This window comes from Gymnoscopelus braueri, assembly GCF_963280865.1.
Source record: "Gymnoscopelus braueri genome assembly, chromosome: 18".
In the NCBI taxonomy this organism is placed as follows: Eukaryota; Metazoa; Chordata; class Actinopteri; order Myctophiformes; family Myctophidae; genus Gymnoscopelus; species Gymnoscopelus braueri.
The window spans coordinates 39,867,398-39,884,605 of NC_137618.1; the positions used below are offsets into that span (position 1 = coordinate 39,867,398).

Below are 17,208 nucleotides of genomic sequence, written 5' to 3' on the forward strand. Positions count from 1 at the left end.
GAGCTTTATTTGTCAAAAAGAGGGTATATTTTGTTTTGGCTCTGTCAGGAGTGTCAGGCTCCAAAGTCTTCAGTGGTTTGATGGTTCTGTATTTGTACTATGTATTGTTCTGAATAAACGTATAAGAAGTAGAATTTGTCAGTTGCTGTTCGTAAACAGGCAGACACTTTTTGTTATTCATAAGTGATGATTGAGAGGGATTATAACAATTATTTGTATTAGTCTGTACATTATTCTTTTAATTTTTTTAAAATCCTACTGTCTGTTTTACTAAGAATAGAGGGTTTAAGTGATTAAGGCATATAGGACAGGTTTTTGATTCACTCGCTGTTTAGATCCAAGTATTTAGTTTCTAGTATTTTCTCAAGCATACTAGAAAAAAGCTCCTAATTCTGTCCTGGGTCCCATGGGATAGAATCACCCACCGTTGCCAAATAAGTCCTCCCTGAAAGCCAGTACGGTTTCAGATCCGGGATGGAAACTAGGGATGGGTAACGTTAGGAGTTTATCAAATCGATTACAGTTCTTATCGATTCCTTGTTTTAGTTATAAAACAAAAAATAAAAATAAAGAAAAGGGATAGGATACAGTATATCGTTGGTGTCTTGCAGAAACCAGCTAGCTAACATTTTCAGTGTTTTGATATTCTTTTAACACATTGAGTCCCAAAAACGGTCCGGACCGTTTTTCATAATCCAAACGAGGAGTGCCAAAAACGGTCCGGACCGTTTTTGGAAAAAAATATTTTAAAAAATAAAATAAAAAATATTTATTTTTCCCTTCACAGCACCAGGAGATATCATTTTTCGAAGATTTAGACTCCAATCCACTTCCTGGTTAACTTATGACTTCAAAAGCCTGCATCTACTTTTTTTACAATGTATATATTTTGGACTATTTTCGACTATTTTCAACTATGGAACTGATTACTTAATGTTTTTAATTTCCCCCCCCCGATTGTACGAGACCCCTGTGTGTGTAATGAGGGGATCACCGTGAGGACGGTGATCACTGAAAATATTTTGTGACTACTTGAAAAAGGTTCAAAAATGGTTAAAAATCCAGGCACTGACTGTACCCTGTTTTTAAAAAACCCTGGCACTCAATGTGTTAATAAGTCAGTGCTATTGGACACCCTTTACGTCTGTGTGTTGATTAAAACAATATTGAACCAATGAAATGTATTAAAAAGCACTTCTGACAAAACCAGCTAACTCCATTGGATCCTCAAACTTTCTGCTAAACCAGCTAACTCCACCAAAGAGGGGTGGAGTTAGCTGGTTTTGCTGACTCCAGGCTCCACACCCTTTTGACCTCCAACCTCATTGTGAGCTTGGAGGTCCATTCAGGTGTTCTTATCAATGATGAACAAAACCTAACCACTTCTTGTTTTGTTTTTTCATTTCCTGAAAAATGAACATTTTGGAGTTAGCTGGTTTCTGCCCGACACCAGAGATAAGGGATAATAAAAAGTATCTTCAGTCTTTTAAGTGTAAACTGAAGTAAATCGAGAACAAGTGCTACAGAAGGATGCTACATAATATAAATATATGAGTATGTAAGACCGTTTGTTACCACCCATGCAGGAGAACGGGAGTCTACTCTCAACAGTAAAACGTTGCAAACTGGCCTGGTATGGTCATGTCAGAAGACATACCTCCCTGTCAAACACCATCCTACAAACTGACCTGGTATGGTCATCTCACAAGACATACCTCCCTGTCAAACACCATCCTACAAACTGACCTGGTATGGTCATCTCACAAGACATACCTCCCTGTCAAACACCATCCTACAAACTGGCCAGGGGTGCAATGCTCACTGGACGGCCTTGCACTCTGTGCCGGAACCTATTTGACCAGGAGCACGCGCAGGCACACGCATAGATTTAAAACAACTTTAAATTCGCACCTCAACAAAGTTTTCAACGGTTCCCGACTCACACCAAGCGAATTAACATAGGAATAAGCCTAGATGCATATCAATTGTCCATTGTGTGACTTGCAATGTAGGTGTTAAGCGACGTGCACGTCACGTCATTGAAATAGAGTGCAAGAACATACCAAATGAGCATTGCATGCCTGGTCATGTCACACGACATACCTCCCTGTCAAACACCATCCTACAAACTGGCCTGGTATGGTCATGTCACAAGACATACCGCCCTGTCAAACACCATCCTACAGGGGACAGAAGAGGGAAAGCGAAGAAGAGGCAGGCAGAGTAAGTCCTGGATGGACAACATCAAGGAATGGACCGGCTGCAGCATCCAAACACTGCTTCGTACAGCAGAGGACCGAGATCCCTGACGGCCCAAGCATCCACCATGGCCCCCTAGGCCATGGGATGAGTGAGTATAATAGTATACTGTGTAATGTATACTGTATATAATTATAACTGAAGTAATTATATGTACAAACAGTATCTGAGCCAATGCTGAAACGTTTTGTCTTGAGAATACTGGTGTTTAAATTAACCAAACAATACAATTGTCCCTAAACTGTTACGAAAGCTACATTAGTAATGGCCATATTTAAGCACCGTAAATAAAAAATGTTTCCAGGATGTTTATTTCAAGTTGCATACACGGTGGAAAGCAGCAGTAGTAGTTGAATCACTTGGATAACATTTTGAGCTGCTTGTACTTATTTTTAGGAAACCAACTGGACCCTTAAATGAACTGTTGTTCACACGCTCATGAATGTGCACATATACAAGCACCATTATAGGAATTATAGGCATATAGTCCGTGAGCCAGGGGGGTTGGTCATTACCATCTGAGGGGAATAATGCTCATAGTGATTTTTGTCAAGGTATGCATGTCTAGAGTTATGCATGTCATAAAGGTATGCATGTCATAGGTGTAGAATCTATTTCTAATGTTATATTTTGACTTGCTGGTCAGTCTTTGGCCTATGTGCTAAAGGTCAGGTCAAGGTCTCTCTCGCACCTTATCGTCCAACCAGGTGTCCAAGCAGGCAGCAGATATGGTCACTGGTTGACATGTACAGCAGGCCCTATTCACCTCACAATTGACATGGAGCCGTTTGTTGACACCTTGCAGGTATATAAGCTCTATAATGTAATTGTGCATCCCGGTGGGATGCATGTTATACAGTCATTCTTCAGCTGCATTGCAAAACTGATGCAAGGTTCAGCACTGGAAGTGGAAATGCATGTGGTTGCAGAACATGACAGGCAAGTTCAGTGGTCAGTCCTGAGTGTATCAGCAGCACTCTGAAGTGGTTTCTATCAACTTGGCCAAAGACATTTGAACAGATACAGCAGTAGCCTACCTGGACACTGCACATCTCCATCCTACTGGCTGACAGTGGGTAGACAACTTCTTCCTACACTTCACATCCACCAGTTTGAATGCGCAGGGAGACACATTGACATTAACTTCACCTTTTCGCTCATGAAGCACATGACTGAAGCACTTCTTCCATGCTGGCCATGTGCAGTGTGCTTGATATCTAACCCAGTGCCTGCTGAAGATGCATGTGCTCCATGCCATAGCATAGAGGCTAAGCTAGACCTTGTCTGTCGGCACCATGATGGATTCTGGATCACTGTCTCTGCTGACCAGTCTGGGGAGCAGACTGCCATAACGATCAGGAAAGATGCTGTCATGATGCATGTGAGTGGAGTGGACTGAAGCCCTCCCCAAAATGTGCAGAAACAGAGGGAGAGTTGAAGCACTGGTGTGTCTTGGTCATAAAATATTGGGGTGTAGGATTCCTCACACACAGAAAGATCATCTCTTCAATCCCATCCTTGGCTAATTTGCCCCCATGCTGTTGTGAATAGTAATGTCCTTTACCCACATGAGATGTCATCATGAAGAGTAAGAACATTAAGCAGAAGCCGTTGAGCATGTTGTACACCTTCAGTGCTGACGATAGATACTGCATTTAGTCATGATGAGGCAGACATCACCATGAGTTCCTATATCCCTGATGCAGCCATCTCTGGAAAGGGTGTGATACACATGCTCAGTGATTACACTGATGTTCTTGTCCTGTTGTATGCTGTGTATTGGGGTGTATCAGGTGGACCTACAGTGTAAAGTATAGATGGAGCATTGGGATGGGACAGTCTTATATGTATGACAAAGGCAAGATCAGAGCACACTACACTTTGCTGGCAGGGAACTTCCCAGGCTACCCTGATGTGCTGGGTGAGGTGGGTGCCACAAGTCAATGGCCCTTCCTCCAACACCGACCAACCTGTTGCACCACATGTGGGCTCATTTATTTACAAGTGATGTTGTGGAAAGTGGCAGACCACCAAGCCCCACCTGACAAGTCGTTTGATGTCACAAAATTTGGATAGGAGATCTAGGATATTCTTGTTCCTGTCATTGCTAAGGGTGACCCCACCGTCAGAGCTATGTGACATGGTGCAATATCAATTTAGGGCACAGAGAGTGAGAAGTACATCACTGATGTACTGTAACTGCTCTGGTGAAGATGGTTACTGATGATATGTTCAAGCTACAGATGAGGAGTGATGTTAATAAGGAGGATACTTGTAAGGATGAGGTAGAACAGGATGTGGGTTGGAGAATACAGATGTAGTTGCAAAAGATACATATTTGACATTAGATTATATCATTTTACATTCATGTTATTATGAATACCAGTTCTTGTGACATGTTAATGACACTTTTCACAAAACAAAATCATGAATAGTGAACCATGAATGTTCATCAAGTTGTTTCCATTTGTTGTTCTCCCAGAGGTCAATTTTAACCTTGACCTGACCTTTGACATGATTGACCTGATATTAAAAAAATAACATCAGGAATGGATTCTACATATGAAAACCCTAAAAAATAGGTATTAAACAGAGGTATTCTAAGACAAGCGGATTAAAAGTAAAAAATTGCCAGGCGTGTGTTTAGTGGCCATTTTGGATATTTTCTTACCCATTGCACTATATTCTGTTTATTGAATTTCATAATACATTTCCTTAGAATCTAACATGGTTTTAAATCTATAGGTAATTTACAAAGGAACCCTTTGTGTTCCATCTTTCATTAAAACCAAAGTACATCTTATGTCACATATAGTCACTATGTTGTCACTGCCTGTAATAGAAAAATATTCTAGATATGCAAATTTTAACAACCTTTCTGGACAATATATAGTCTGAGCTTTATCCCAACCATTTTTCAGAGAGAGAGAGGGTCAATAATAAGAGAGAACCATCAGTTTGAAGTAGAATGCTTCATTCGGATTTTGAAAACTGTGTTTTGGCTTGTGGTTATAAAAGGAGTGATAACACACAGATAGCTACCACCGATGCAAGGCTATCACATTTTTCCTAGCTCTAGGGGTGTATACCTACCCAAAAATCACTATGAGAATTATTCCCCCCAGATGGTAATGATGACCCCATTTTTGGGGTCCTGGCTCACGGACTAATACAGGCCTTGATGCCCTCTCCACACTGCCACAATGTGCCAGCTGGTTCACTGTTTTCTCCTTTTTTCTGTCAATGTTTTTAGACACCAGTGTCTTGTTGAGATTCTGAATGTATCGATATATTTAGTATACTGTGTATTTAAAATGAAATCATTCTTAACCCTTAAATTCAATTCATAACATGTTTCTCATTTGCTGGACTTGCTGGCCTGGCATTTGGCCTTTGTGCCCTAAAACTACTACACCTGAGGTGTTGCCTCTAAAATGATGAAATTCCAGGCCTGATCAGGACACAAAATATTTGTATTTGCTGCCTGTTTCTAAACACAATGTTCAAAGATGGCCCTTCCTCCCTGGCTCAACGACGCCAACAATGCCCAACTGCTGCCCAAAGGTTGATGCACCAGAAATGTCCCGAACAAAGTAAAATAAGAAAATACAAACGGAGGAAAGGGTCTCCACACACTTTTAGTGTAGTGGTTCATAAGTGATAATTGAGAGGGATTATTATTGTATGAATCTATATATCGATTTTATTTTACATTAAATCCTACTTTAAAGGAATAGTTCACCCAAAAAATGACTTATTTTCAATCAATTAAACACCCCATGAAGCATTGAACTCATGAGATTTGTTTGTTTTTGACGTATTCCTGAGCCAATAATTTGATGAACGGGTGTATTTCCGGTAGGAGACTGAAAGAGTCTACTTTGAGTCTCCTACCGGATACATTAGCATCTTTCCGCCGGTAATCAAATTATTGGCTTAGGGATGCAACAAAAAAAAAAAATCTCCACGAATTCAATGCTTCATGGGGTGTGTAATTTATAGAAAATAAGTAATTCTTTGGGTGAACTATCCCTTTAAAGCAGTAAAACGGTTTATACATTCTATATTCTACATCTCGGTAAACAAATATTACAATCAGCTGAGCAGTGAATGACGTGATGATGTTTTTAATTTGTTTTGTTGCACTTGGCTGTCATTTTGCATTACAGATGAGATGAGAACACATCACTGTCGCAAGGAAAACGTTTGTTTTCACACACACACACACACACACACACACACACACACACACACACACACACACACACACACACACACAGGTCTGTCACAATTATAACATACTCGTCTAATCGTAATTACTTGTGATAATCACATTATCTTAATTATTTTGTAATCGTTTCCATGTTGAAACATTTTCATACATAAAAAAGCTGAAATAGTTGATCTACAAGCTTACAATGCGTCATGAATACTTTGATACCTTTTTTTAAAGGATACAATTAATAAATGTCAGTAATTTCTTTGCATATTTCACTTATTTGTCATATCTGCCCTCTGCAATGGGTTAGGGTTAGGCTTCATTACATAGCCTAAAAGGCAAACAGAAATGTATTTTTTATTCATATGTTCCAATGTTCAATGCCAAGAACACAATGAAATCGTTAATCACAATTATTAGTGTGACGATTAATCCTCAACTTACATTTGTAATCGTGACAGCCCTACGCACACAGACAGACAGACAGACAGACAGACAGACGGGTGCTCATCAGTGTGTGTCCCCTGTCTCCTCCCTCAGCGACGTTCCGCTGTACGTTCTGTCAGACGGAGGTGGAGGAGGACGAGTCTGCGGTGCCCAAGAAGGACGCCAGGACCCTGGTGGCCCGCTTCAACGAGCAGATAGAACCCATCTACCTGCTGCTCCGCGAGACCGAGGACATCAATCTGTCACAGGACCTGCTGGAGCCCGAGCCTGGCGAGATCCCTGCCCTCAAACAGAGGTGTGTGTGTGTGTGTGTGTGTGTGTGTGTGTGTGCGCGTGTGCGCACTTCACTGGAATTGAAGCTCACTTCCGGTTCTCGTTCAGCCTGCTGTTCCTATTAATGGCCCCGCTATTTCACCTTTTACCGTTTGCAATACATTAGAATCTCAATAGTAAATGAGGTTTTCGGCGAACTTTACACTTGATTTTTTTACCTTAGTAAACCTTTTCATAAACACTTTGTTTTCGATTGCTAGTTTAAAGTATTTTTTAAATCATAATATGTGTTTAGTAAATTATGGTCCCATTAATTTTAAAGCACACGCACGCACGCACGCACGCACGCACGCACGCACGCACGCACGCACGCACGCACGCACGCACGCACGCACGCACGCACGCACGCACGCACGCACGCACGCACGCACGCACGCACGCACGCACGCACGCACGCACGCACGCACGCACGCACGCACGCACGCACGCACGCACGCACGCACGCACGCACGCACGCACGCACGCACGCACGCACGCACGCACGCACGCACGCACGCACGCACGCACGCACGCACGCACGCACACACACACACACACACACACACACACACACACACACACACACACACACACACACACACACACACACACACACTCTCTATTTCCCCCCTGGTCCCTATGGTGAGACAGCAGGTGTCTTTATCAGACAGATCCAGAACTGACACAGGGCTCTGTGCTCATCTCAAAGCCCCGCTCCGCTGGCTAGTTGGCTGGTTGGTATGGTAGCTGGCTGGAGGTTTGAGGGGGGTTACAGCATAGAAAGCAGGGGGTCGTTAGGATGGGCTGCAGATTTAAGATGACACTAAGAGTGAATGTGTGTTTGTGTGATGGAGAGATTGTGTTTGCATTTTACCGGGTCAGCCTTGGTCAGTATATCAAGTACATGTAAGATGATACGTTTGGTGATAACCTCTTTACCACTGTGTCTGAGGTGTGACATATTATAACTGTACCTACTTAAAAAAAGACTTCCTGTACTGCTGTAAACCACCTCTTGGAGTGAAGTGGCAGTATTTCATTCTCAGCATTTCAATTAAACTAGTGCACTGGCCGTTCTGGGCAGGGCCATTCAGAGCCTGTGCCCGTTAAGAATACAGTATGTGGCCAATCAGAATGGACAGATTATTTGATACTCTGAATTGCTGCTAATAGCATTGTCAAGAACCACAGTATGGGCGCATGCAGCATTGAGAACCGAACCGCTCATCTGATCGACATCTGCACTTTCTTGGGTCCTCAGCAATACACCCACCAAGTGTGTACAGTGAATGCTGGAATTAATAGATTGATATTAAAACCCCTTCATTAGTTATTGTAATAACACACTCGAAAACCTGGCCTGATATAGTGCCACCATGAGGCCAATTTGACAGACACACATACGGGGGAACAGGGGTGAAAACATCATCTCTGCCTTCCGGCTTGTCGAAAGATAATGTATCACTTACATCGCCTCTTGTTGGATGTGTATGTACATTGTTTACATCCACTCGAACATACGCAACTGCAGCAATTCTCTGTTCCTTTGCCACCACCAGTGATTGCAACGTGATACATTCGTGATACATACATCAAATGTATCAAGAACAGAAATTGCATTGTTTTACACATGTGGTATCAAAAACGCATCAAGTTATGGATACTTTTGACAACCCTAGAGGCTAGTCTGATGTCATAGAACCCCTTGTTTGGGCAAGACTGACACAGAACCCTGTATTTGAGCATGGCTGACATCATAGTGATGATGCAAGTGTCAAGGAACAGCAGCTTAAAACCGGAACGCACTGCATTATTGAGAGCAGTAGCAACCAATTTCCTTGCTTATCGGAGAAAACGTTAAAGTAGAAGTTGTACCTGGATGAACTATATTCTTCTTTTAGTCCAACAATACTCATTCCAGGATTGTAGTGTCAAGTAATCACTGGTTAATTTCTTCCTGGACACCCCTAAAGCAAACAGAGGTTACAGTCAACTGGTTTTAAGTGTTTATTACAAACATGAAGTTAAACATTTTTAAAGTTGTTATACTACTTTGTGTGAGTTGTAACATGGTTAGCACACTGATCACAATGCCACCAACCCCCCTGGCAGTGGCCATCAACACTTTTTCCCTGACTCTGTTCAAACAGCTGTCGGAGGATAACAACACTGGCAATGTGTTCTACTCTCCTCTCAGCATCTCCTCTGCTCTGGCCATGGTGCTGCTGGGGGCCCGTGGCAACACAGCCACACAGATGTCAGAGGTCTTGCACTTTAAGGATGACGTCCACATGGACTTTTCTAAGCTTATGAGTGACCTGAACAAGCCAGGGAAGTCCTATGCCCTCAGCCTGGCCAACCGCCTCTATGGAGAGCAGTCCTACCAGTTTGTTGAGGATTTCTTAAGTGCCACCAGAAAACACTATGATGCACAGCTGGAGCCTGTGGACTTCATTGGCAACGCAGAAGGAGCCAGGCTGAACATGAACAGCTGGGTGGAGAAACAGACTCAAGATAAAATCAAGGACTTGCTTGCCCCGGGTGTGGTGGATGGAGATACCAGACTGGTGTTAGTCAATGCCATCTACTTTAAAGCCAAGTGGGACAAGTTGTTCCATGAGGACAGAACCAGGGATGAACAGTTCAGACTCAGCAAGACTGAAAGCAAGCCGGTGAAGATGATGTACCAGGAGGCTACGTTCCCTCATGCCTTCATTCCTAAGGTCAACTGTGATGTCCTGGAGCTGCCCTACATGGGGAAAGACCTTAGCATGCTTGTTTTTCTGCCCGTTAAGATGGAGGACAATAAGACAGGCCTGGAGAAGCTAGAAAAGAAGCTAACCTATGAAAAGTTTATGGACTGGACCAATCCAAGCATTATGAATCAGATGAAGGTGTTGCTTGGCCTGCCTCGTTTCAAGATGGAGGAGACATATGACATGAAAGACATCTTGATCAAGATGGGCATGGTGGACGCCTTTGACATCAAACAGAGTGACTTCTCCGGCATGTCTCCAGTCAACAACCTGGTGCTTAAGAAGGTGGTGCACAAGGCCTTTGTGGAAGTGAACGAGGAGGGCACTGAGGCAGCTGCCGCCACTGCTGCCATTATGATGTTGAGGTCTGGCCCTATTCCTCCTATTCCTTTCGTTTTTGACCACCCCTTCCTCTTCTTCATTCGACACAACCCCACCATGAGCATCCTCTTTGCAGGCCGATACTGCTCCCCTCCTTGAGTTGGGGTCCTGGGTACCTGGACCACAGATAGTTTACTGTTTTGCATGCTCATTCAAAATGTTCCTGCTACAAACACTGAAAATTATGGTATAAGTGAATGGTATAAGTGAATTTTCCCTTGCCTCTGCATTGTTTAGAGGCCTCTCAATGTGGGTCCCAAATTAGGGGTAGATTTAATCTTTTAACTTTATTTGTATACAGGTAATCTCATTGGGACCTGAGGTGTCATTCTCAAGAGAGACTTGGATAACCAGAAAAAGATTCAGTCCCATCCAGAAAACTTTGAAAGCCAGTCACAGCCAATGGGTTGTAACTAGAGTTCTCAACAGGCCTGAAAATTAAGGCCTTTCCATGACTGGGCCCTAACTGGGCCGGCCTGATCAATTACCCTAATTTTAAGCCAGAAAACCCAAAGTCTCACACCCAAAAAGCTTTGAACTGAGCAGATTGGACCTTCCATTCCAGAGATAATGGCCAAAACATCCTGAAAACTGCTAATTTCTCCGTTTTTTGATGTTTGAGTTTTGGCCATTTTGGCTTTTTTTTTTATTAACACGGGCTAGGGCTAATAACCTGAACAAGATACCTTAGTAAAGTTCACTTTGAGCTGCATCCAACGCATCCACTGCCATGTCCGTCGGCCTTACCGTTCGGCCGCTAGGGCCAGTTGAGTCTATTTTTTATTTTATTTTGTTATTTTAAAATGTTCTACTAATCTAATTATTATACATTTTCTGCCCGCCCTGCAAACATCGGGTCGTGTAGGGTCGGGTTCGGGCAGTATTTGAGAACTAGTTGTAACTACTGGTCTGTAGGAGTAGTAGCAAAAAGTGTGTTTTGGACAAAATACAAAATGGAAGATCTAGCCAGGCAGAAATGGGTGTGGCCTATATGAAGAGTTGCATCATGATCCAAGAAATGGAGGAAAAATGTATATTGATCGTGCAACGTACGGCCTCCTGGGAGTGTGTATACAAAGTTTGCCAAAGCAGATGGTGGTAAATAAACCAGTTATCCAGATGAACAGCATGATAGCCATTATGATGACCTTCCGATGGGATTTTAATTCATCACTCAAAGATACAAAACAGATGAATGTTGACTGTTTCACAGGAGGAACCCGGGGTTTCCACCATAGGATGTTATGTAACCAGTAAGGCTGTTATGGTGGTGGATGCTGCGTTCACATGGACACTTCTAATCGGGTTAAACCCTCAACCCGATTAGAAATCCTCCATAACTGGACGCGCAAAAGACATCCACCATATCACTGAAGTGACTTCCAAGTTTCGTTTCTCCCCAAAAGCCCTTGAACATAGGAAGGAAGACGGTGGACATGTGATAATCACATACCATATGCAAACCTGAAACCTTAAGCAGCAAAAATAATTAAATAAATAAATATAAACATAAAATGTATTTAAATCTAAACAAGAATTAATTGGATATAAACATATCCAATTTGACTGTGTTGTGCATGACAAAGGGGGCCTTTTCCTGTGAAGTTGAAGCGCAAGGGGGCGGGGGGGAGAGAGTCGGTGCACTGAAGTCAAGGCACAGACTACTGTGTTGTTGACGGACAACGGATGCGCGCTTATGAGAAACTAAACTAAAAAAATAATAAAATAAAACCTGGCAAAACAGTTGCGTGCATTAGCGCAAGATGAGGATAAAGGAAACATTCAGTCTAAATATCCAGTTTGCTAATTCACAACTACTGTGTCAAAGATAATCCCCACACCAAGAGTAAAAAAAGAAAAAACAGTTAGTATTCAGTCCGACTTCACTGTAGCCTATGGTAGCCTTTTCATACACTGTAGATGATATTTATACTTAGGCTGTCGTGAAAGTTTATAATATTTAGAGAAATTTAAAGTTTGAAATACAAAAGTAGTAGCCTAGTAGTAGTTGTGAATTAGCAAACTGGACATTTAGACTGAATGTTTCCTTTATCCTCATCTTGCGCTAATGCACGCAACTGTTTTGCCAGGTTTTATTTTTGTTGTTTCTCATAAGCGTGCATCTGTTTTCCGTCAACAACACAGTAGTCTGTGCCTTGACTTCAGTGCGCTGACTCTCTCCCCTCCCCCCCCCCCCCCCCCCCGTTCGCGACAAAGACTACATGTGTTAAAGACTTTGTACTGCCTCCATCTAGTAGCTTACAGAAATATGGCACCACCGGACTCTTTTCTTTTAAATAGACAAAATATGTGAGAAAATAGCGGGTACTTCCTTGGCCTACTGGCAGTGTTCGTGTGTCTTGGTCAAGAAAAAACAGATCTAAATAATGAAAACATGTGGACAAGTAACTAACATACTGTATTTCTGCATAGTCAACTAGCATCTATCACAGGGGTGTGCAACTTTGATGATGGAGAGGGCCACTATATTTCCACACTCACTCCAGAGGGCCACATTGCATATACCGTACTGTCCGGCAGACACCTCTTATCTCTGTATTTTTTACTTTTTTCGTGAATTATTGCCGTACTTCGCCATTCTATGTCACACAAAAGTAGCAAAAGTAGCCGATCTACAAGCTCAAAACGCGTCGCAGTCGTTTTGAGCTTGTAGATCTGCTACTTTTGCTATTTTGGAATTGGACTCCTGAAAAGTATTTTTTATTTATTTCATTTCAAATGCATTTAGTTATACTTATGTTAACTTTATGAACTTAAATACAAATCCATTGGACATAAAAAAGACAATAGAATTGTAATACTAGTCATTAAGCTACTAATATAGGAATGTTGCATGTTTGGAATTGTAACAGCTGAAATCAATAATATATCAGTATTCCCATATTAACCTGTGTGCCGCATTAAGTGAAGGTGGGGGCCGCCAGTTGCCCATGTATGATCTATCGAAAAAGGTGACAAGGGAAGGAGAGACGAATTCTAGTTTATTCCGATAAGAAAAAGTGGTTCATCTGATTTGAATTTCACCAAATCCCTTTTCATATTGATGTACAGTACAGAACAACAAATTCACAGAAATTAATAAAACGCATTCAGTTATTTATTGGAATCATTCTAGACATACTCCAGGGAAGACTAAATAACTTGCTTGATTTTCTTTAAGCATCACAGGCACAAGGTGCAATCACTGCAAGGTAAAATACACGCGGAATGAATTTGGAATGGGTTATTATTTAATTACCTTCTGCTAAGCCTCTAATACGGCTGTATTAGATCAGACCAAATGTTGTCTTCTAGTCGGATCACAGTGCTCGAAATCAAACGGGAAACAATACTTACTGCAACATCTTCTCACAGTTATTCCTGCAGAGAGACGGTATTCACAAATACCAACGCATGCTTGTGCATGCACCACACTTTCAGCACCACTCATTTAGGCCACGTCATTAGAGGAGCAAATTGTCAAAAAATATTTTAATAGCAAAAGCTTGTGACCTTTAAGTCGGCTATTTTCACTGCTTCTTAAACATTTGTTTTCTAATTTATGGAATTTCTTCATATATTTTTTCTCCACTTTTTTGAAATGATAATAAACGTAGGAAACAATAAATAAAGCGATATTTACTCGTGACCCATACAAATGTGCCCGTGACCCACGAATGAGTCCGGACCCAGTGTTTGGGAAACAGTGCCTACTGCAGTGTCTCACAAACCTCTGACCTCTCTCTCTCTCTCTCTCTCTCTGTCTCTCTCTCTGTGTCCAGCCGTGAGCGCGCTCTAGCGGCCGCCGGGGCACTGGGACCACACCGCGAGGCCTGGTCCAGCAAGGGCTCGTCCTACGCCGACCTCTACACCCAGAACGTGGAGATCAGCATGGTGGAGCAGGAGGACCAGCGCAAGCAGGCCAGCGAGGGCAAGGCTCCCAAGGAGAGGCCGGTGTGGCTCACCCAGAGCACCGTGCAGGGAGCCTACAGCGAGCCGGACCCCCTCAGCAACCGTGAGGACTTCTGCTTTTTGCTTTGCGCCGACGCACAGAGCTGTTGCTTATCTCCCTCTTAACCCATCAATACCGGGAACGCATCTGTGTGTCATTTTAAGATTTGTTTGGCTATTCAAAAAATTGCAGATATACTGAGTGCCACACTATGAATTTGTAGATCTGCAATTTTTTTCGTGAAGATGTATGCAAATCATATATATATATATATATATTTTTTTTAAGAGAATATTTTAACTCAAATCTTTGCTTCTGGGGATTCTACAAATCATGTCTTCTAAATCCTACGTTTTTTTGAAAAAACCTATGTTGCTATAATATCAGTGGTTCTCAAACTTTTTTCATGTCAAGGACCCCCATACAGCCATGTATTTGGCTGCAGACCCCCATCTCAAAATATTTTGTTCCAGGGACCCCAGATAAGAAGCAAAGATTTTAGTTAAAAATGTATATATATATTCAAAGATTTGCACACAGTTTCTTTCTTTTATTTTATTTTTGCAAAAATTGCAGATATACAAGCTCATAGTTATGAGCTTGTAGATCTGCTATTTTTGAATAGTATTGGCTTTAAAATAAATTGCAGATGTATGTATGTGTGTGTGTGTGTGTGTGTGTGTGTATATATATATATATATATATGAAATGGATTCCCATTTCTGATGAGCAGCAAGCTATATATGCTTCGACTAATTGTCAATAAATATATTGACACAAATAAAAACTAGACTAAAATGTTTAGGAGGGACTAATGGTGAAGAGATCCAGTAGAATTAAAAGACAAGTCATTTTATGTTTGGTTGCGCTCGGGTGTTGTGCTCTGAAAATAGCAGATCTGTGAGCTTGTATATCGGCTATTTTCAGCATGCAACCAAGTGTAAAATCAGCCATTACGACGCCATCAAAGCCAGCCAAAATACATTTTAGTCGACTAAATCAACTGTAGATTTAGTCAACTATAATATGATATTTAGTCGACTAAAACTAGACAAAAACCAAAACATTTCATATGACTAAACCTAAATGGCATTTTATTCAAAAGACATTTTTTTTTAACAAAATCTAAATTTGCTGTCAAAATCAACACTGCTCCGGACTGGTTGACGGAAGCATTCGAAAATTGTGGGAGGCAACCGTCTCGGGCTCACGACATGGATGGATCATTTGGATTCCATAGAAGCCAGCGCTGCTTCTATGGAAGCATGTTGCGCAGTATAAATAGCCGATTTACAAGCTCTCAATGCATCGCTAGATAGGCTATTTTCGGTTATTATTTTAAGATTAGAACATTTGAAGTGGTCAAACTAGCAATATGTTCAGAATCGTCTTCCATAAAATAAAAAGGTCTCAGACATTTCATAGAACAGGAAAGGTTAAAGGCTCAGTCTGTGGTTTCTTCACCTGGTTGGCAGTATGTAGAGCAGCAGGAACAATATTACTAAAACAGCATCATTTTACATATTGGGTTAATTGTTTAGGAATCAGCGCTAGTGTGGGGGGAGCTCCTTTCATAATGTTTCACTAATGGTGAATTAGGACTTGGTCCAACGAACATTTTCAGTCGTGAGATCTTATTTAGCTTGAATCCATGCGAGAAAGTTTCCGGCCGACAGCGAGCGACACGGTATCTTTGACACATGTCCGATTGTGTCCCTCTCCCACAGCGGCAGAGATGGCGCCCGGAGCCCTGCCCAGCCCAGCGGCAGGAGCCCAGCCTGAGCCAGCCCGGAGCCCAGCCAGAGCCCAGCCCAGCGGCTGCCGCCAGGGCGCTGGCCTCCGGCAACGCCAGCAACTCAGAGAGCAACACCAGCGAGTCGGACGACGAGTCCCCCAAGGCCCCTCCCACCGCCGCCCAGCGCAGAGGAGGAGGAGGAGGAGCGGCGGAGGTGATGGAGGAAGACGAGGATGACGACGAGTTTGAGGAGGTGGGGGACGAGGAGCCCACGGTGATGGTGGCGGGGCGGCCCTACTCCTACCAGGAGGTGGGCCAGAGGCCCGAGCTGGTGTAGCAGATGAGCGCGCAGGAGAAGGAGGCCTACATCAAGATGGGCCAGAACATCTACGAGGCCATGTACTGTTGAATGGCACACACACACACGCACACACATGCGCGCGCACACACATGCGCGCGCGTGCGCACACACACACACACACACTGTTGTCACAGTCAGGGAGGACCAAATTCACAATCTCTCATTACCTCTCCGTCTCTGGTTCTGCCTAAGCAGGACGTGACTCTTCAAGAGGAAAATATAATGTTACACTGTCATGTATTTACAGAGTCAGCTCTATACACTGTGAATTTTATTTTACTTTCCAATTTAGTCATTAAGCCAATTACCTGTATTGTCCCTGTCTCTGCTGACCCCTATGTCAAGGACCCCCAAATTGGCATGTATGATTTTGACCACAGACCCCCATCTGAAAATGTATTTAGCCAGCGAACCCCATTAAAGATTGGTGTTTTTCAAAAGTATTCCACAATTTTCAAGGTGTTTGAATACTAGTCTAAAGTATAAAATAGGGTTAAAGTAGTTTGATTTATTTAGCTGAAATAATGTAAAGTATACAGGATTTGAACATTGCATTGTCATTATCAGCCCTGAATTTACCCATCAACTTCTTGTTTTTTCCCAAAATGACAATTTCTAGCAATGTAGGCCTTAAATGTCAAGCATGTTCAAATCATGTATACTTTGTATTACTTAAGACCATTTTCCAAATTATTTCTTTATTTTTTAAATAACCAATTTAACATTGAGTTGCCCACAATGGTCAGGTGCCCACTCCTCTGGTTACCGCCAGTACAGTCACAGAGA

At 42.3% G+C, this 17,208-nt stretch overlaps 2 protein-coding genes across 2 annotated transcripts; both read left to right on the forward strand.

The window, feature by feature from the left end:
• Window positions 1–2,145: 2,145 nt before the first annotated feature.
• On the forward strand, window positions 2,146–16,679 carry LOC308105792 (general transcription factor IIE subunit 1-like; the record flags this gene model as incomplete). Its single annotated transcript, XM_080456719.1, has 4 exons — window positions 2,146–2,223; window positions 6,940–7,220; window positions 14,157–14,389; window positions 16,054–16,679. The coding sequence occupies 4 exons, from the start codon at window positions 2,146–2,148 to the stop codon at window positions 16,296–16,298; spliced, it is 837 nt and encodes a 278-aa protein (XP_080312845.1). The 3' UTR covers window positions 16,299–16,679.
• Window positions 9,307–10,473, forward strand: LOC308105793 (leukocyte elastase inhibitor-like; the record flags this gene model as incomplete). Its single annotated transcript, XM_080456720.1, has 1 exon — window positions 9,307–10,473. One exon carries the CDS (start codon window positions 9,307–9,309, stop codon window positions 10,471–10,473), a length of 1,167 nt encoding a protein of 388 aa, XP_080312846.1.
• Window positions 16,680–17,208: the final 529 nt, after the last annotated feature.